This window comes from Pseudorca crassidens, chromosome 3, assembly GCF_039906515.1.
Source record: "Pseudorca crassidens isolate mPseCra1 chromosome 3, mPseCra1.hap1, whole genome shotgun sequence".
Classification (NCBI taxonomy): domain Eukaryota; kingdom Metazoa; phylum Chordata; class Mammalia; order Artiodactyla; family Delphinidae; genus Pseudorca; species Pseudorca crassidens.
This window is the reverse complement of record NC_090298.1, coordinates 133,031,812-133,053,034: the sequence shown is the minus strand read 5'-3', so window position 1 is coordinate 133,053,034 and position 21,223 is coordinate 133,031,812. Positions and strand designations below refer to the sequence as shown.

The 21,223-nt window shown below is 46.2% G+C and overlaps 1 protein-coding gene across 2 annotated transcripts in view; it reads left to right on the top strand.

Moving 5' to 3' along the window:
* Positions 1-21,223, top strand: part of ADAM19 (ADAM metallopeptidase domain 19) — an 88,808-nt gene that overhangs the window by 63,559 nt on the left and 4,026 nt on the right. Inside the window, exons 13-22 of one of the 2 annotated variants that reach the window (XM_067732390.1) lie at positions 2,769-2,858; positions 5,299-5,494; positions 6,756-6,864; positions 8,077-8,281; positions 9,023-9,100; positions 9,211-9,319; positions 10,360-10,504; positions 11,350-11,434; positions 11,721-11,945; positions 20,629-20,781. In XM_067732390.1, the coding sequence (XP_067588491.1) occupies positions 2,769-2,858; positions 5,299-5,494; positions 6,756-6,864; positions 8,077-8,281; positions 9,023-9,100; positions 9,211-9,319; positions 10,360-10,504; positions 11,350-11,434; positions 11,721-11,945; positions 20,629-20,781 (1,395 nt within the window). Of the gene's footprint in view, positions 1-2,768; positions 2,859-5,298; positions 5,495-6,755; positions 6,865-8,076; positions 8,282-9,022; positions 9,101-9,210; positions 9,320-10,359; positions 10,505-11,349; positions 11,435-11,720; positions 11,946-20,628; positions 21,009-21,223 lie in introns of those variants that run through there. The other variant, XM_067732389.1, reaches the window with a different exon arrangement.

The window sequence follows — 21,223 nt, the reverse complement described above, 5'->3', positions numbered from 1 at the left end:
CAGAATAAACTATGTGGGTGAGATTGAGGGTCTGTATATGTGGGATAAGACTCTTTGATTTTCTAATCCTCTCCATGGTTTGACTTTTTTTTAATGCCAGCACGTAACTTTCGTAATAAAACAAGGACTAGGTAAAGGCTCACCATCCACACCACGAGTTCAGAGAGATCAGCCCAGACCCTTCAGAAAGGAGAGAGTTGTATTATCACGGCGGGCCCGGTGGGGTTGAAGAGCAGACTGTGAGCGGGCTTGGCCAGTTGGCTTATATTCAGAGGAGCGTCTCATTCAACAAATATTTACTGAGTATGTGGTACTATGTCATGTGCCAGGGATAGGAAAATAGATAGGCAGAAAAAATAGACATGGTCCTTGTCCTTATGGAGGGTATAGTCCAGTGGGGGAAACACACATTGACCAAATAATTGCAAAAATGTATAAATACAACTGTGGTAAGTGCTAGGAAGGCCAATGGCATGATGCTAGGAGTATATGTAATGTGAGGGGAACTGCCCTACTCGGGTGGGAGTGTGACCTCTGACCCCATAGCCGAAGGCTGAGGGAGGCGTTAGCGAGGAGCGCTGGGAGTCCAAGGCACATTTCAGCTAGAGGAGGAACCGTGCCTTAGGGTGAGAAGAAACATGGTGTGCTAGAAGGGAAGGAACACAGGTCTACCTGCAGCCCAGGGTGGTAGGAGATTCATGGAAACAAAGTGCCCTTATTCCTTCTCTGAGGGGGAGACAGGTGGATGAGTATCTGTAGTCAGGCGGTGGCATGTGTCTCTCCAACAAGCCAGACCTGGACAGTGATGGTTATGATATGGTTAATAAGCACGAGGTGGGCCCCAGGCAGACATGGCTTGAATTCGGCTCCAACACTTGCCAGGTACGTGCCTTGAGCAGCCACTGGACTTGTCTGAGTTGCGGTTTCCCCTTTTGTGAAATGGGCATAATTGTGCCTCATAATCCTGCTGTGAGGGACCCATGGATGGGCCTGTGTCTATAGTAGGGGTGTGATAGGGACATTTGGAGTCACTGGGCATCTCATCATCTTTTTTTTTTTTTTTCCTATTTTACTGGGGTACAGTTGATTTACGATGTTGTGTTAGTTTCAGGTATACAGCAAAGTGAATCAGTTATATGTATACATATATCCAGTCTTTTTTAGATTCCTTTCCCATATAGGCTGTTACAGAGTGTTGAGTAGAGTTCCCTGTGCTATACAGTAGGTTCTTATTAGTTATCTATTTTATATAGAGAGTAGTGTGTATATGTCAATCCCAATCTCCCTATTTATCCTACCCCTTACCTGCTGGTAACCATAAGTTTGTTTTCTACATCTGTAACTCTATTTCTGTTTTGTAGATAAAAGTCATCTTTTTTAAAAAATTAATTAATTTTTTGGCTGCGTTGGGTCTTCATTGCAGCGTGCGGGCTTTCTCTAGTTGCAGCAAGTGGGCTCAGTCGTTGAGGTGCATGGGCTTCTCATTGCGGTGTCTTCTCTTGTTGCAGAGCACAGGCGCTAGGCCCATAGGCATCAGTAGTTGCAGCATGCGGGCTCAGTAGTTGCAGCATGCAGGCCCTAGCATGTTTGGGCTTCAGTAGTTGCAGCGCATGGGCTCTGTTGTTGCGGCGCATGGGCTCTAGGGCACGTGGGCTTCAGTAGTTGTGGTGTGTGGGCTCAGTAGTTGTGGCTCACGGGCTCTAGAGCGCAGGCTCAGTCGTTGTGGTGCGTGGGCTTAGTTGCTACATGGCATGTGGGGTCTTCCCAGACCAGGGCTTGAACCCACGTCCCCTGCATTGGCAGACGGATTCTTAACCACTGTGCCACCAGGGGAGTCCTGTCCTCTTTTTAAATCTCATTCTGTATGTCAGCAAATCAGGACCCGTAGGGCAGGAAGGAAGAGAGGAGAGCATGGAACCCCTAGAGAAGGGTCCAGGCCAGTGAGGGTTGAGGAGGAGCAGCAGATGGCAAGACAAGTCTGGGGAAGCAGGCCCGGGGGCTGACATAAATTGTTCAGGAGTTGTTCCAGCATGCCCTGACTCCTGATGGCCTCTTTTTATCAGATAGTAAGGTTTAGGAGTGTGGGGGGCACAGCAGTAGAAGACATGGTCTCTGGATGTTGTGTTGGGGATGAGAAAACCAAATCACAGAATTTCCATATAATGTAATACTATGCTAAAAACCATGTTTTAGAAGAATCCATGATTACAAGGAGAAATGGGCATATTATGTTAAAAGCAGTATGGGGCTTCCCTGGTGGCGCAGTGGTTGAGAGTCCGCCTGCCGATGCAGGGGACACGGGTTCGGGCCCCGGTCCGGGAAGATCCCAGGTGCCGCGGAGCGGCTGGGCCCGTGAGCCATGGCCGCTGAGCCTGCGCGTCTGGAGCCTGTGCTCCGCAACGGGAGAGGCCACAACAGTGAGAGGCCTGCTTACCAAAAAATAAAAAAATAAAGTAAAAAATAAAAAAAGCAGTATGGATACTATGATTTTATAAAATGAGTATATGTCTGTGTGTATATAGGAAAGTGCTTAGAAAAATACAAAATGTAGTTGTGTCAAGTTGTGTGTTACTGATGATTATGCATATGTGTGTTTTTACAATGTATACGTATTACCTTAATGATAAAGCTATAAAGTGATTTTTTGGTGGAGACTTCCCAGGGGCCTGTGGGGCAGGGTAGGGGGTAAAGGCCCTCACCCTGCCTAGTCCCCTGTATCCCTGCCCTGCTGCCCCAGAGGCTCACGCCCCCTCCCACTGCCTCCCCAGGAATGTGATAACCCCTGCTGCAATGCCTCTAATTGCACCTTGAGAGAGGGGGCAGAGTGTGCCCATGGCTCCTGCTGTCACCGGTGTAAGGTAAGTGGCCCTTTCCTCCCTGCCCAGGGTTCTGACCTAACAGTCCAAGAGTCTGCTGGGGGGTAATGGCCAGGATTCAGCCTCTATCCTGGGGAAGTGGTGGCATCAAAGTTTCAGAAACATGGAGCTAGAAAGGGCCCTTGAACAAAGTTTACCTTTTTTCTATATTGGGCCTCACTGAGTTCAGATCGTCCCAGAGGGCTGTGTGTGCCTCCTGGAAGATGGGAGATTAAAAAAAGAAAAGTGTCCAGAAAGAGTAGGCTTGATTTTATTTGGAACTCATAATGGTCTTCATCACAGTTTTGATTAACATTAATGAATTGCTTATTAGGTGCCAGGCATGGTACAGAGAATTTTATATATGTCATCTCATTCAATCCTTATAAAAGCCCCATGAGATGTGTATTAATATCCTCAATTTAAGATGAGAAAACTGGGGCTCAGAAGGGATAAGTGGCTTCTCTGGGGTCACACAGCAGGAGGAGGCTGAACCAGGCTGACCTGACTCTGGAGCCCACTCTCTTAATATTGATGTGAAAGATCACATCATTTTTACCACTAATATTACTATAGGTCTACAGTCTCTTATCTATAATTCTGAAATTTAGGAAGTTCTGAAAACTCAAAAAAATTTTTTTAACTTATTGGTGGCAAAATTTGACCTGAATTGACATGAGTCTAATTATAGTCTTAAAAAAAATCATACTTAAAGTGAATATTATATTTCATTGCAGAAATATTAATGTGTGTGATTAAAAAGTATAATCCTAGGCCTTGCTGGTGGGTTATGTAACATACATATGTAATGTGTACGTGTGTGTGTATATATATATATATATATATATACACACACACATACACACATATGTATGTACATCAGTGTAGTGTCTGCTTTCTAAAATCTGTAAAGTCTGAAGCCCATCTGATCCCAGGGTTTTGGATAGGATTGTGGACTGTGCTTCCACCTACCACTTGCTGAGGGCTCATGATGTTCTGCGTACTGTTCAAGTACTTTATTAGAACATTCCTTCTAGCATGACCTTCTAGCAATAACCACGAGAGGGTTATTACCCTCACGGGTGCATAAACATAAGGTCCTACTGCTGGTTAAGGAGCTGGGATTTGAACCCAGGCAGGCTGGCTCCATGGTGGGTCCTCTTCCCCTCCATCTTGCTCTCAGGTGGAGAGATGCATCCTGAGGCCACCCTTGAACTGAGACTGTCAGAAAGCTGCTTAGCTGGTCCATTCTTGCCTTCTGTCTTGGGAGGGCCTTGTGGGTGGCGTGGAGTCACCCGGGAGTGTGGAGGGGTGCTGTTCTCAGACGTAGCTCTCCTTGCCTGGCTCAGGGGAACTCCCACGCCATCTGGTTTGACTCTAGGATGCACCCGGCGTCCCCCAGGGAGGCTGTGCTAGCTGGGGTCAGGTCCTCAAGTCTCAGGCTGAGGCCTGAGAGTGAGTGTGGAGAGCGCCCATCTCCCAGTCCCAGGATATCAGCTTGGATCTTGAAAAGGAGTTCCTGGAGAGAAGTGTGTGGGAAAAGATGAGGCTTGGAGTCTGAGGCCTTCAATTCAAGCCCTCTGTGTGATTTGGGGCAGCCGATTACCCATCCAAGCCTAGGTTCTTTATCTGTAAGACGGGAAGAGTACTAATAACTCTGACCACCCTGGGAGGCTGGAAGACTCAAGTGGAAACTCAGTGTTTACCAGTTGCCCAAGGTGTGCTATTGATCAGGTTATTTCATCTGCAGAATGAGGCAAATAGCAGTATATGTAGCTCATGGATATTGTGAGGATCTCACGACTTGAGTAGGTGTAACATACTTAGCCTGGCGCTTGGCTCAGTAACGGGGATGTATCATTGCCAGAGTGCTTTGTAAATTCAAAGATGTATGAATGAAAAAAAAAAAGACGTATGAATGCTACTCTGTGTGTGTGTGTGTGTGTGTGTGTATCTCTACATATGTATTACTGGGCTTGGCTCTTCTGCCACTTACTAACCATGAGACTTTGGAGACATTATTTAACCTCTTTCGCCTCAGATTTCATAATCTGTGAAATAGGGATAATTATATTACATAGGACTATCATGAAAACTAAATGAAGTAATATTTGTACTGCACTTAAATGGGAGCTCCATAAAGTAGCTGTGATTACTAAAGCACTTAGTAAACTGTAAATTGTTGCATAAATATTATTTTTTACCTACTTCTTAAGACTGCTATGCAGAGTTAGCATTTGTGAAAACACCTCGAAACCCTAAGTCACTATTCATATTAGATGAATGATGGTGATTTGAGCTAATGAGGTCATGTAAAAAGCACTCCGAAATAATGGTAATGGGAAATTCTGCTCCACGAGAGTGATGCTCATGAGCCCTTGCTGGGAGGGTTGAGGGCAGGTGGCAGATTGACCTTTTTTTCTGCTCTCGTTCCTCGGCTCAGCTGCTGGCCCCTGGCACACTGTGCCGTGAGCAGGCGCGGCAGTGTGACCTCCCGGAGTTCTGCACGGGCAAGTCCCCCCATTGCCCCACCAACTTCTACCAGATGGACGGCACCCCCTGCGAGGGTGGCCAGGCCTACTGCTACAATGGCATGTGCCTTACCTACCAGGAGCAGTGCCAGCAGCTGTGGGGTCCTGGTAAGGCTCTCCTGGGGGGAATGGCCCTCCTCCCACCCCACTGCTTCCTAGCCAGCCTCCCCCTTCAGGCACTCTGGGTAGCTTAGAATCCTTGGCTTTAAAACAACATTTCCAGATATTACCTTTTTTCAAACCCCTTGCCTCAGGGTAGACTTTCAGGGAGAGGCAGTAGGCAGTGTTCTTCCTTGTTCTTTGATGCTTTAAATTCTCAGAGTGGGTGAGTGGATAAGAATAATCCAACAGAAATGGCAGAGGATGGAGACAGAAAAGGAAATGCAAATGGCCTTAAGCTATAAGCAAATTATAACAACTGAGGGATGGGATTTTTTTCATGTATCATATTGGCAAAGACTGAAGAATTAATATAATAAGGTAATAATACTGTAACAACAAGAACAATAATAATATAGTTGTGGAGGGTGTGGGAAAACAGGTAGGTACAAACCCAATGGAAAGCTGTTTGGAGATACCAGAATTTTAAGTGCACCTGTCACTGGGCTCATCCATACTGCTCCTTGGGGATGTATCCTACATTTGCACTTGCACGTTTATGTGAAGATAGATTTACAACGATATTCATTGCAACATTGTTAGTGATACCAATAACAACCTATAAATCCTTCAGTAGGGACCAATTAAAGTAATTCTGGTACCTCCACACTATACAGCTGAATAAAAGGAGGCAGCTCTGTATGTACTGAATTAAAAAAAAAATCTCTCGTGATAAATTAAGTGAAAAATGCAAGACGCAGACCAGTGAATAGACTATGCTGCCATTCTTTATTGGATAGATTATCTCTAGAAGATACACAAGAATTGTATCTAGACGGTAGAGATAAAATTATCTTTAGAAGATACACTGTTAATTAAGATTGCTTCACCAGGTTGTAGGAAAGTAGGAGCTGGAACGACTAGGTAGAAAAAACTGAAAGACATGCTTTATTCTTTAAAATGTTGTGCAGGTATTACCTTTAGTAAAAAACCTGAAGTGGGACAGGCCTTCTTCATTAGAGAGAAGGCTTAGCACACAAACCTCCCACAGATATAAAACCCCAATAAGGTATAAAGAACTGATGTAAAACCTTTTTCTATGAGTAGGTCTTGAGGAGGTGGGGGTCGAATAACTGATAGGGGTAAAGAAAGAACAGGCTGAGAATTCCCTCCCCTAAAACTTTCTTAACCTTCTGATTTTGCCCTTTGGGGGCTTCTGGCTTCTGCTAACGTTGGCTAGTGTACTGATAAATGTTTCTTGCCCACCCAGGAGCCCGGCCCGCTCCAGATCTCTGCTTCGAGAAGGTTAATGTGGCAGGGGACACCTTTGGAAACTGTGGGAAGGACATGAATGGGAAACACAAGAAGTGCAACATGAGGTGATGACCATAGGGTAGACCCCATGAGATGAGGGTGACAAAGCAATTCCTGCTCCGTCCTCACTCCCGCCCTCTCAGCAGCTTGGCTGGCCCCAAACTGGGCCTTTACATAAATCTGTTCCAGGCCCTTTTGGCAATGTGCCATTCAGCCCCAAGGGAGTCCGAGGGAGGGCACAGATGGCAATGCTTCCTAGAAAGCTGGTCCAACCTCCTTCTGGGGCCTTCTTACAGTAGGGTGGGGCATCAGCCCTCTTGGGTCATTTCCACAGGGTACGAATTATACCCTCATCTGAACAGCCTGTTATTCACCCATTCATTCATTCATTTCAAACATCTATCCATCCACCCACCCACCCATCCACTATCTATTGTGGCTCTACCATGTGCCAGATACTGTGCTGAGTACATGGAACATAACAATACGGTGTAATAATGGAAGTGTTAGTGGGTTGAGGTGGTCTCCCAAAGGAAGTTATGCCTAAGCTGAGATTTGGAGAAATTATCCAGTTGAACAGGATGGGGAATGGCGCTGGTACCTGGGAGAGTGTACCAGGCAGAGAGATGAGTAGAGAAAATCCTTGGTAGGAAGAACTGATAACAATTTGATATAGTTAAAGTATAAGGTTGGGGTGCAGTGGGGAGGGGGCTTCTGAGAAATGAGCATAGCTAGTTAAGCAGGGACCAGATCATGAGAAGCCTCGAATGCATGGCTAGGGGAGTTTGGACTTTGGCTTGAGAGCAGTTTGGAAATTAGACTCTTATAGGGCAAGACTGGAGGCAGGGAGACAGATTCCTGGTGTCCAGGTGAGGAAGGATGGTGGTGTGAATTAGAGTAGGTATATAGGAGGGAGGGAGTATGGGAAGTCGGGGATGACACCAGGCTTCTGGCTGCAGCACTCGAGTGCATGGGGGTGCAAGGAGCATAAGGGGGCAGGTTGCTCAGGTCAGGCACTTGTCCTTGCAGTAAAGAGGACTTTCCAAGGCCAGCTCTCTGGCCTCGATCTGCTTGGGGATAAAGATCTAGCATCCTATCCTTGATCTCAGTCCACATGGGGTCTTTCCTGCTGAGTCCCTACAGCACACTCATTGCCCTTTTGCCTCTCCCCCATCCAAGCCTGCTGTCCTGGTCAAGAAAGATTGAAGCTCTTTGGTGCCCCAGCTCTTCCCCTGCCTCTGATTCCATCTCCTTCCCTCCTTCTCTCTCGGGCCCAGAGATGCCAAGTGTGGGAAGATCCAGTGTCAGAGTTCTGAGGCCCGGCCCCTGGAGTCCAATGCAGTGCCCATCGACACCACCATCATCATGAACGGGAGGCAGATCCGATGTCGGGGCACCCACGTCTACCGAGGTCCCGAGGAGGAGGGTGACATGCTGGACCCAGGCCTGGTGATGACCGGGACCAAATGTGGCCATAACCACGTGAGTCCCTTTCTCCAGCCTCACTCAGTCGCTGGGTTGCAGTGACTAAAGTGTGAATCTGGAGCGAGGGTGCCTGGGCTCAAGTCCCGGCTTCCCCAACCTCTCTGGCCCTGTGGTTTGCTTCCTTTGTTAAATAAGCATGTTAGTAAGAGCAAGACCCACCTCATAGAATTGTTACAAGGGTTAAACGAGATAATCCCTGTAAACCATTTAGAAGGCTGGCTATTATCTCTTTTGTCCTTATCATTAATTATCTTATGAATTGAGAAGTGGACTAGACTAGGAGTCAGGGAAGCCTGGGGAAAATAATGGCCGCGTCTCAGAGTTTACTATGAGAATGATGTTGTAAAAAACATTTGAAGCACTTGGTATACTACCTGGCACAAAGCAGACAGCTGTCACCATGGTCATTATTTTTAAGTATAATATTTCAATTAGTGCATATTAATATACAGTTAAGTAATTAACATATCACCAACATATAGTAATATAGAGTGGAATAACACATATTTATTAAAAATATAATATTTGGTTTTTTCTCCCTAATCACACAAGTGATAGCAGAATTTAGTTAACTGCCATCCTGTCCTTGGCTCTTTAGGTTGTTTTTAATTTTTCACAGTAATACCCTGAAGTAGGCTGCCTTTTTGAGTCCTGTAAGTTCTGAGTGCAAAACCCCGGTCTCCTAATTGCCAACCAGTGTCCCTTCCGCTGTACTGAGTGGCTTCTTCCTCATTACAGATTTGCTTCGAGGGGCAGTGCAGGAACACCTCGTTCTTCGAAACAGAAGGCTGTGGGAAGAAGTGTCACGGCCACGGGGTATGCGTGCCTGGGGTTTTGGGGCTCCTCTGCCATGACTGAGGGGGCAGGCCCTATGGGAGGCCAGAGCTCTCCAGGGTGCTGACGCCTCTGCCCTGCCCTTGCTCCAGGTTTGCAACAACAATCAGAACTGCCATTGCTTCCGGGGCTGGGCCCCGCCCTTCTGCAACACACCGGGCCAAGGGGGCAGCATCGACAGCGGGCCCATGCCCCCCGAGAGTGAGTGCCTGGCCTGTGTGGGCCTCTGCCCACCTTTGTGAGGAGGGGTGGGTGCCATGGGGGCGGGTGGCATGATGCAGAGAGAGGACGAGTCAGCATCACTATCCTGATTTTGTAGATGAGAGAACAAGAGGGACCGAGTGGGAGGAGTGGCCCAGGCTAGCAGCCTGGTGTGGGGCTCAGCCTCAGTTGGTCTTCCTCTGTCCCTTCTATTGAGGGGCATGGTTCTGCTTAGAGAGAGATTCAGACAGACCACAGGTTACTGAATAATCACATTCTTTCTGGGGGGCGGTGGAGGCGACTACCCCTTCTCGGCCACTTAAAAATAATCACGAACCTAGGGCACGTTATAGTGGCTCAGATCTCCTTGGATGAACAAAGCTTCAAATGAGGAACCAGAAACTCAGAAAATGTTACAGTTTTTTTTAGTGGAAATCTAAGGGATTCTAGCTCTTTGGTTTCCAAGCTTTTAAAAAGTAATAGAGAACTTTTTTTTTTTTTGTTAAGGAAGAAACCTCAACATGTAAAACATAAAAGTAGTGGGTCACTGGTCTATATATATTTTGTGCATTTAGATTTATCATTTGTGAGAACATTGAGGCAGTTTGGTGAAACCCAATGTGAAATTGTGGATTATGTGTGAAAGTTCTAATCTTACGTCAATCTATGACTCTCAGTGTTTTGTGTTGGTTGCTTTGTGTCCAGGAACATCATGATTCAGGCTGAAAACTAGTGGTAAATAATAATAGAGCTGAAACTCCTTGCCTTAAAAGGCACTCTCTTCAATTAGGCAAAGTGGCCGGAGAAGCTTCATTATGAGATCTGTGCCAAGCAAGTTGACCTGGTTGTTTAAGCTAATAATAGTGGCTTCCCAGTGGGACATAATGTGTGTTTTTTTATTACAGTTTTTAAGTTAAAGTAAGTAATACAATGTAAATGAAGATCAAATATCTGAAGAGTGTCAGGAATACAGTATTTGAAATCCACAGCTAAAGCTCAGACCGCTTCTAAGTCTTTCACTTGGGTTCTATTTCTGGAAGGTGCTGGTCCTGTGGTAGCCGGTGTGTTTTCGGCCATCTTTGCGCTGGCGGTCCTCATGCTGATGTACCGCTGCTGTAAACAGAACAACAAACTGGGCTACCTCAAGCCCCTAGCCCTCCCTTCCAAGTTGAGGCAACAGTTCAGGTATGACGGGGTACCGTGAAGGATTTGGGGTCCACTTGGAGATCACAGAGCTTTCCATAAGCAGTACCTGGTGAAGAAGTTGGTGGTGGTGGGTCTAATTCGGGGAAGACAAATGCCAGGTACACGCCGCTCTCTCCGCTGCTGCCATGCTCCTTGACCGTGGCAGACATTACTAGCTGATTTTTATTAATAAGTAAGCTTGGCTGAGCCTGGTCATCACTTCAGAATCCTTCTCAGCAGAATGCCCCCACCAATTCAAGTCGGAATAGAAATGAAACCTCTTTGCTAGCGTGTATCTATCTAATTGATTTGCTCCCCATTTTAAAGGGCAGGAAACTGAGGCAGGCAACAGAGAAAAACTGACTAGCTCGTCAATCACAGGGGTGGCTGGACATCAGCTCAAGACAGAGTAATTTTTTTTCCTAAGCAGTTCATTCCTTTGAATATTGAAGGTGTATAGTCTCTGAGTCCTCTATTAGATGACACTTTTTCCGGAGGGGATTTTAAATCCCAGGTCCTCCTGGCACGACGCCTGAGGGAGATTGGTTGATGGCTGGTGACATCCTCGTCTTCTTGGGGGAGAAAGGTCTTAAAAGGGTGAAGGAAAGGTGCTGAGGAACACTCTGCTTTGTATGAGGCCAATTGTCTTTCCTTGGGAGTTTTCCATTGGCCACCGTGTCCATGCCTAGGGAGCTGGGCTTCAGGAGGACCCATCCCACTTCCACCAGAGCAGACTTGGGATGACTGAGCTGCTCACTGCCATGCCTCGGTCAGAGGGATGTCAGGCACTGATCCTCAATGAACAACACCCCCTTTACTCTTCCTCTCTCCTTCCTTGTTACTAGTTGTCCCTTCAGGGTGTCTCAGAACAGTGGAACTGGCCACGCCAACCCAACGTTCAAGTTGCAGACACCCCAGGGCAAGCGAAAGGTAAGGGCTTTGCACCATGAACTTTGCCACTTTAACTTTGTCCCTCAGGACTCTGCTAGATTTTCCTAAGCGCCTCTGTGGGCCCACGGGATTGGTGATAAGACACTTTCTTGGCTTGAGAGATGGTCAGCTGGTTCTGCCATCCCCTAATGACTTTAAACGTTGCATCTGACCTCTGGGATCCTAGGCCTCTGTGCATGTCAGTGAGACACACAAGACCACCCCTGACTTTTTAAGTGCATTAAGGGTTCCTGTGTCTCAGGCATTCCTCGTCTTATGCATACAGGTGACCAACACCCCTGAAACCCTACGGAAGCCCTCCCAGCCTCCTCCCAGGCCCCCTGCGGACTATCTGCATGGTGGGTCCCCACCTGCGCCATTGCCAGCGCACCTCAGCAGGACTGCTAGGAACTCCCCAGGGGCCGGACCCCCAGTAGAGAGGAAAGAATCATCCAGGAGGCCTCCCCCAAGCCGGCCAGTGCCCCCCGCACCAAAGTGCATCCTCTCCCAGGTAAGTGGTTTCTCAGCAACCCTGGGCCGGAAGCATCACTTTTCAGGCCATCAGCCATGAGGAATGACAGAGGCTGGGAAGAGGGAGCTTGCTGACTCATGGGCTGGCTGCCTTTTCTGCATTCTGGTAGATACAGGGCACACAGAGCGTGAGGGTGATGAGCATGAGGAAATACACTACCAAGGACTTCCTTCCTGGTTGGCCTCTTCTGTGACAAGCCACTACCCACCTTCCACCCCAAATGTTAATGTTCAGTTAATGTTTCAGTTCCCCATGGTCTTTTTTCTCTCCTCTAGGCCTTTGCAAATGCTGTTTCTTCTGCCACATATACTTCCTTTTGCACGGCCAGCTCTTGTTCATCCTTAGGTCTCCTCTTAGATGCCACTTCCTCTAAGAAGCCTCCTCTGACCCCCAAGCCTGAGTTTGGTGCCTCTGTACTTCTCTCATCATAGTACTTATTCCACCAAATTGTGCCTCTTGGTATCTTGCACTAGTCGGGAAGTCTTACTGAGGGACATACGGTGGTGATGCCTCGCTCGTCTGGGAGGCTGGTCAAGGGGCCGGGCCTCTGGGAGGGCTGAGTAGGGGCTGGGCTATCCCCCCACCACTGGTGTTCTTTGGAAGCAGAGCTGCCTGCCCAGCAGTCTGTTCACCCGGTGTGTCTGATGGCTCCAGCTCTACCTTCTGGCAGAAGTTCCTGTAGCACAGACACAGATGTTTCCAGGACGGTGGCCAGGCGTGGTGCCTTCCAGAGCGGCCTGTGCTTTTTGGTGTGGAGCCCCTCAGGTGGGGTAGGGGACTTGCCCATTTTCCTCCTGGGACTGCTGTTCTTGGGCATGGTCCAGAGGGCTCCATGGGGCCCAGGCTGTCTCTGCCCCTAAGGACTGTGGTTGGCTCCGGGTCTTGGGGGGGTCCCTGGGACATGGCAGTGTCATGGTTTAGCAGAGCCGAGAGCATCAGTTTTGGTTCTCTGATGATGCGAAGCTGCTACTATCCCACTTTTCTCATCTGGGGCAGCGGGGGGATAGAAAATTCCATGCAGAAAGGGAAAGGAAAGACTGACAGGGAGAGAAGAGGGAAGGAGAAAGGGAAAAGAGCAAGAGGAGTAGAGGAGGGACGAGGAGACGGAGGGTGCGTTAGCCTCCTTGGGTGGCCAAAACAGCACAGACCGGGTGGTGTAAACAACAGGAAGTTATCTTCTGATGGTTCTGGAGGCTGGAAGTCCAGTAGGCTAGTTGCTTCTGAGGCCTGTCTCCTTGGCTTGCAGATGACTGCATTCTGCCGTGTCCTCATATGGTCCTTCCTTTGTGTACGTGCACCCTGATGTCTCTCTGTGTCTACATTTCCTCTTATAAGGACGCCAGTCAGACCGGATTAGGGCCCACTCTAACGGCCTCATTTCAACATAGTCACCTCTTTAAAGGCCCTGTCTCCAAATACAGTCACATTCTGAGGTACTGGGGGTTAGAGCGGAAACGTATGAATTTTGGCGGGGCACAGTTCAGCCCATAACAGAAGGAAAGAGGAGAGAAAGGGAGGAAGAGGGGAGAAAGCAGCCACGTGCAGACAGGGGTATGGGAAGAACAGAGGTGTAGGAGGAGGGAGCAGTCCATTGAAACCACTGGTCCTAAAAAACCCACACTGGAGGCCTGTTCAGTGGAGATGGTGTCAGCCTCACCCCAAGGTGCCGTGCAGTAGGTTGGGGGAGGGGTCTCCAGGGGCAGTGGACTCCAGCTGGGGGGACGGGAAGCCTGGAGGCTCCATGTCCTGCCCTGACTCCCACTTTCCCTGGTGGCTGCTGGCAGGAATCCAGAGCTCAGAGGGCCACCTGGCCGGTGGAAGTTATCCCAAAACACATGCCAAGCATGGCTTCTGCTGGGCCCGGGCCCAGATGGGGGTTTCTCAAGGGCAGGGAGTGGGAGGCAGCTTCTCTGAGCAGGCGGCGGGGATTAAATCGGGGCGCCGCCCCCTTCCTCAGAACCATTCCAAGAAGAGAGTTTCTGCTGCCCTCATTTTCGGTGTTGGGTAGCTGTGTCTCATGGAGTTGAAGGGGCTACCCCAAGGTGGCGGTTTGTAAGTGGAGTAGCCAGGACTTGCACCCAGGGCTGACTCCAAACCCTTCACCACCCTGTGGGTCAGGTCCTGGCTTAGGCCCTGGAGCCCAGAGCTGAGATACCACTTGCCCTGGGGGAATTCACGCTCTCCAGATCTCAGCTCCACCACCTCCTAGCTTGGTGACATGGACCACTCTGGAGAGGTGGAGGGTGAAGCTTCGTAACCTCTTCTATTCTGTCTACTAATGTGTATGAACTTCTACTCTGTACTAGGCAGTGGTTAGCAAAGCAGATGCCATCTCCACCTCACAGAGCTCACAGCTTGCTGGGGACGAGACTGGTATACATGTAGTGACAGTAGTGGTAAGTGCTATGAAGGAGAGGTTCAGCATTCTTACAAAGAGAGTTATGGGGGACTTGACTTAGCCTGGGAAATCTGGGAAGGCTTCCGTGAGGAGGTGACATTTGAGCTGAGACCTGCGGGGTGAGCAGGCTGTGAGGGGTGGGAGAGGTTCTTGGACCAGGGACCTGATGGTAGGGAAGCTTTGTGATGGAGAGAGCCCACAGATGGAAGGAACTTCAAGGCCCCTTTGCCTGGGGCCCATGGAGCTATGATGAAAGGCTGGAGAGCCAGGGGAAGCCAGACTGTGCCACAGGCACGGACTAGGAATTTGGTCTGCATTTGATGGGAACAGGGCAGTGGTGGAGCATGGGTGACATCTACAGGGATTTCCATCTACAGGGAAATTTCCCTACAGATTTGCCATCTACAGGGATCTCACTTTGGGCTACATTTAGGCAAGAGGGAGGCACAGTGCCTGGGGGGGTGCCCAGAGATGCTTCTGAGACTATTAATCTTCCATTGTTTGACCTGGGTGAGGATTACATAGGTGTGTTCACTCTGATGATTCATCTGCTTGTATGACTCATTTCTTTTTATGTATATTATACTTTAATTAAAAAATTAGTTTTAAAGAATGAAAGGCTCACTGTAGCGGCATTGTGATCCGAGGGATGAGACTGGGTGCAGGGGTTACAAGTTTAAACAGCGTCCAGAGGAAAGGTGATGGTAGCTTGGAGCAGGGGGGGTGACAGCGGTGATGGGGTGAAGCTGATGAGGGATGTGTAGAAGAGAAAAGACAGGGGAACAGTTGCTGATGAGGGATGTGTAGAAGAGAAAAGACAGGGGAACAGTTGCTGATGAGGGTTGGGAGGGGATGACAACCCGCCCCCCCCAAAACCCCCCCCCCACACAACTGCCCAGTGTCTGGTTTGTGCAGCTTGACTGATGGAGGTGCCACCCGCTGAGGACAGGAGCAGTGGGCCAGAGCGGTTCAAGGACAGTTTCTGCCTCTAGAAAACAGTGCTGGGTGAGGCCCCTGGTAGAGCCGAGCTGGGTCAAAGCCGACGTGGCCAGTGCATGACCCTGCTCTGGGAGGCCCAGTGTTGCCATGCTGATGAGGCTTCTGCCCAGATGACCCGCCCTGCGTGTGCACTTGCACACACACAAATTGTTCGTTTGGCACAGAAAGCAGCCAAGGGAGCACAGCATTTCCCCACGGCATCCTGACATCTGCCCCCAGCTGTTGCTTCCCCCAGAAGGTCTCTGTCCTGGCCTCCAGCAGCCACTGATTTGACAGCTTTCTGGGCTGGAAGCGTGTGGGATCGCATTGTCCTTCCGGGAAGGGATGGCGCTGGACAACGGGGCGCTTTGGTCATGAGAATCTGCTGCTCTTTTTCATTTCTGCTCTCACTTTTCTGCTGGCTGAGAAGCTGCTTTCAGAAGATCTCTGATTTACTCCCATTCTCTCCTCATGCTTGCCTTTGAGCCATTTTTATGCTTGCTAGTGATCTTCTCAGGAAGGGGAGCGATCCAGGACAGTAGGCACTGGAACTCTCACCCGTGGAATCAGCTTCTCTCTTGCACCCCACCAGCTTGGGGATCTGTGGGTGGTGGCATGAGATCCATTCTTTGACCCTTAAAATTTTTTTTTGGATCACAGAATAAATATAGTTATTTAAATTTTTTTGACGGGTGCAGAGTTTTATTATTTTTTCAGCTAATACGTGTTGAGTGCTTACTGTATAGTAGGCACTGTTCTAAAGCTTGAGCTGTGTCACTGAATCAAACAGAAAAGGACCCCTGCCCCTGTTTCTTATATAGTGGGGGATGGAGAGGCAGAAAATAAAAAATAAGTAAGTTGTATAGTATGGTGGAATGGGATAAGTGATATATACCAAAAAAGAAAAAGTAGATTAGGATAAACGGGTCTGGGAATGCTGACTGGGGGAGTGTTGCAATTTTTAAAAATTGAAGTATAGCTGGTTTACAGTGTTGTGTTAGATTCTGATGTGTAGGAAAATGATTCAGATATATATATATATATATATATTTTCTCTTTCACATTCTTTCTGTTGTAGGTTATTACAAGATACTGAATGTAGTTCTCTGTGCTATAGAGTAGGTCCTTGTTGTTTATCTCTTTTATATATAGTAGTGTGTATCTATTAATTCCAAGCTCCTAATTTATCCCTCCTGCCTCTTCCCCTTTGGTAACCATAAGTTTGTTTTCTAAGTCTGTGAGTCTGTTTCTGTTTTGTAAATAAGTTCATTTGTATCATTTTTTAGATTCCACACATATAAGTGGGATCATGTGATAGTCGTCTTTCTCTGTCTGACTTACTTCACTTAGTGTAATAATCTCTAGGTCCATCCATGTTGCTGCAAATGGCACATTTGCTTGTATATATGTACCACACCTTCTTTATCCATTCATCTATCGATGGACACTTAGATTGCTTCCATGTCTTGGCTATTGTAAATAGTGCGACTATGAACATTGGGGTGCGTGTATCTTTTTGAATTAAGACATGACACCATAAAACTCTGGGTATATGCTCAGGAGTGGGATTGCTGGATCATACGGTAGCTCTATTTTTAGCTTTTTCAGGAACCTCCATACTGTTTTCCATAGTGGCTGCACCAATTTACATTCTCACCCACAGTATAGGAGGGTTCCCTCTTCTACACACCCTCTCCAGCATTTATTGTTTGCAGGCTTTTTGAAGATGGCCATACTGACCGGTGTGAGATGATACTTCATTGTAGTTTTGATTTGCATTTCTCTAATAATTAGTGATGTTGAGCATCTTTTCATGTGCTTTTTGGCTGTCTGTATGTCTTCTTTGCAGAAATGTCTATTTAGGTCTTCTGCCCATTTTTTTGATTGGGTTGTTTGTTTTTTGATATTGAGCTGTTTGTATATTTGGGGAATTAAGCCCTTGTCAGTCACATTATTTGCAGATATTTTCTCCCATTTCATAGGTGTCTTTTCATTTTGTTTATGGTTTCGTTTGCTGTGCAAAAGCTTGTAAGTTTGATTAGGCCCCATCTGTTTATTTTTACTTTTATTTCTTTTGCCTTAGGAGACTAACCTAAGAAAACATTGCTACGACTTATGTCAAAGCATGTTTTGCCTATGTTCTCTTTTAGGAGTGTTATGGTGTCATGTCTTACATTTAAGACTTTAAGACATTTCGAGTTTATTTTTGTGTATGGTGTGAGAGAGTGTTCTAAATATTGATTTACATGTGGCTGTCCAGCTTTCCAACACCACTTGCTGAAGAGACTGTCTTTTCTCCATTGTATATTTTGGCCTCCTTTGTTGAGATTAATTGACCATAGGTGTGTGGGTTTATTTCTGGGCTCTCTATTCTGTCCCATTGATCCATATGTCTGCTTTTGTGCCAATAACACACTGTTTGATAACTGTAGCTTTGTAGTATTGTCTGAAGTCTGGGAGGGTTATGCCTCCAGCTTTGTTCTTTTTCCTCAGGATCGTTTGGCAACTCTGGGTCTTTTGTGGTTCCATATAAATTTTATGATTATTTGCCCTAGTTCTGTGAAAAATGTCATGGGTAATTTGATAGGGGTTGCATTACATCTGTAGATTGCTCTGGTTAGTATGGCCATTTTAACAATATTAATTCTTCCAATCCAAGAGCATCTTTCCATTTCTTTGAATTATCTTCAGTTTCCTTTGCCAATGTTTTTTATAATTCTCAGCATATCAGTCTTTCACTTCCTTCATCAGATTTATTCCTAAGTATTTTTATTTTGGATACAATTTTTAAAGGGATTGTATTTTTACTTCTCTTTCTGATAATTTTATTATTAGTGTAAAGAAATGCAACAGATTTCTGTATGTTAATCTTGTATCCTGCTACCTTGCTGAATTCATTTATCAGTTTTAGTAGTTTTTTTTTTTTGGCTGTGCTGCACAGAATGTGGGATCTTAGTTACCTGACCAGGGATCAAACCCACACCGCCTGCATTGGAAACACGGAGTCTTAACCACTGGACTGCCAGGGAAGTCCCAGTTGTAGTAGTTTTTGTGTGAGTCTTTAGGGTTTTCTTTGTATAGTATGTCATCTGCATATAATGACAATTTTACCTCTTCCTTTCCAATTTCCTTTTATTTCTTTTTCTTGTCTGATTGCTTTGTCTAGGACTTCCAATACTATGTTGAATAGAAGTGATGAGAATGGGCATCCTTTTCTTGTTCCACATTTTAGCAGGAAGGCTTTCAGCTTTTCATTGTTGAGTATTATGTTGGCTGTGAGTTTGTCATAAATATCCTTTATTATGCTGAGATATGTTCCGTCTATACCCACTTTGGTGAGAGTTTTTATTATGAGTTGATGTTGAATTTTATCAAATGCTCTTTCTGCATCTGTTGAGGTGATCATGTGAGTTTTGTCTTTTGTTGATGTGGTGTTTCCCATTGACTGAGTTGCATGTGTTGAACCATTCTCGTGACCCTAGGATGAATCCAACTTGGTCATGGTATATGGTCTTTTTTATACGTTGTTGGATTCAGTCTGCTAATATTTTGTTGAGGATTTTTGCATCTATATTCATCAAAGATATTGGTCTGTAGTTTTCTTTTTTGTTAGTGTCTTTGTCTAGTTTTAGTATCAGGGTGATGGTGGCTTCATAGCATGACTTAGGGAGTGTTCCCTCCACTTCAATCTTTTGGAAGTGTTTGAGAAGGATTGGTGTAAGCTCTTCTTTGTATGTTTGGTAGAATTCCTCAGTGAAGCCATCCTGGAAGCCACTCCCTTTGGTTTGCAGGGAGTTTTGTTTTGTTTTGTTTTTTTAACAGATTCCACTTCACTTCTAGTGATCATTCTGTTCAAATTATCTGTTTCTTCTTGATTCAGTTACGGTGGGCTGTGTGTTTCTAGAAACTTGTCCATTTCTTCTAGGTTGTCCAATTCGTTGGCATGTAATGGTTCATAGTATTCTCTTATGATTTTTTATATTTCTGCAGTGTTAGTAGTTATTTCTTCTCTTTCATTTCTTATTTTATTTGGGTCCTCTTCCTTCTTCTTGGTGAGCCTGACCAGAGGTTTGTCGATTTTATTTATCCTTTCAGAAAACCAGCTCTTGGTTTTATTGATTTTTTTTTTCTATTTTTTTAAATCTATTTTATTTATTTCCTCTCTGATCTTCCTTCTGCTGACTTTATGTTTTGTTTGTTCTGCTTTTTCTAATTCTTTTAGGTGGTAGGTTAGGTTGTTTATTTGAGATTTTCCTTGTTTTTTGAGGAAGGCCTGTATTGCTATGAACTTCTCTCTTAGGCTGCTTTTGCTGCATCCTGTTGATGGTGTATTGTTGTGTTTGGGGGTGTTATAGTTTTAAATAAGGTCATCAGGGAAGACCTTATTGAGAAGGGGGCAAAACATGAAGGTAATGTAAAAGCACAAAGGAAAGACTGTGCCACCCATAGACAAACAATACGGAAAATATGATTTCTTCTTTTTACAATTTTTATTTTTATTTGCACAAGTAATACACATATATGCTTTGTTAAAAAAACTGAATGTTCACTTGGACGACCCCTCTCCTTATGCACAGCCCACTCTGAACCTCTGACCTCTGTTATCAATTTGGTCTTCATCCTTCCTGACTTTCCTCTGTACCTCTGCATTTACATTGGTGGGGGGTAGTGGGGTGACTTATTTTCTCTAAACTATCCTGTATAGCTTGTACTGCAGCTTGCCATGACTCTTGACCATCTTTCCACCTCAGCACGTTATCAACCTACTTCCTTCTTTTGAAATGCTGCTTTATATATCACTGTATAATTTTAGTAATTTGTTGATGGAAATTTTAGTTATTTATAGTTTATTTTAGCTGTCACATACAGTGCTGCAAGGAACATCCTTGCAATTTCATTTTTGTGCACCTGTGCAAATAGTTCTCAGAGGGAATGAAATTATGTATTAGGTCAGAGAATGATCATTTCTAATCTTAATAGATACTGCTAAATTGCTCTCCAAAAAGGCTTTTTCCTGAGCATGTAAACATGTATGTACACAATTTCTTTTTAAATGGGACCATTCTTTTTATTTTTTATTTTTATTTATTTATTTATTTATTTGCGGTACGCGGGCCTCTCACGGTTGTGGCCTCTCCCATTGCGGAGCACAGGCTCCGGAGGGACCATTCTTTTTAAATATTATATCCCTTTTCTCATCTGCTTTTGACCTGTAAAATATTGAGAACATTTTCTTTCGAACAGGCCCCTCTGGCCTTTGAGTGAGGCTTGTGGCTTTCTCCCCAGGATTTCTCCAGGCCTCGGCCGCCCCAGAAGGCACTCCCGGCTAACCCGGTGCCAGGCCGCAAGAGTCTCCCCAGGCCAGGTGGTGTCTCCATTCTGTGGCCCCCTGCCTCTAGACCTCAGCAGACCCGGCCCCTGGCTGTGCTTACCCCAAAGGTGAGTCTTCAGAAACACTCGAGGTGGAAGCTGGGGCAGAGGGATCCAGGGGACAAAAATAAGAGTTGAGAAAACAGACCAGTTCATGCTTCTTGATGTAGTGCTGAACTTCCAGAACAAAAGCAAAGGACAGAAGCTTAGCATTTCTTGGTGCCTGCATAACTGTCCCTTAAATTGGTGAGACCCTTGCACACCCCCTTTTTTGGTTTCATGTGAAAGGTGATGTTTAGGAGGCTGAGCTATGGTAGCTTCAAACCTGGGTCTGCAACTGATGAGCTGAGCTGAGCGGCCCTGAGCAAATCACTCTCTTGAGTCTCCGTTTCCTTATCTAGAAAGAGGTTTTACGAAGCAGAAATAGCCAACCCCATCGGGTTACTGTGAAGGTCAAGGCAGTTAATTTACATTAACCGCTGGCCTACGGTAGGCTGTGCACAAATGGCCC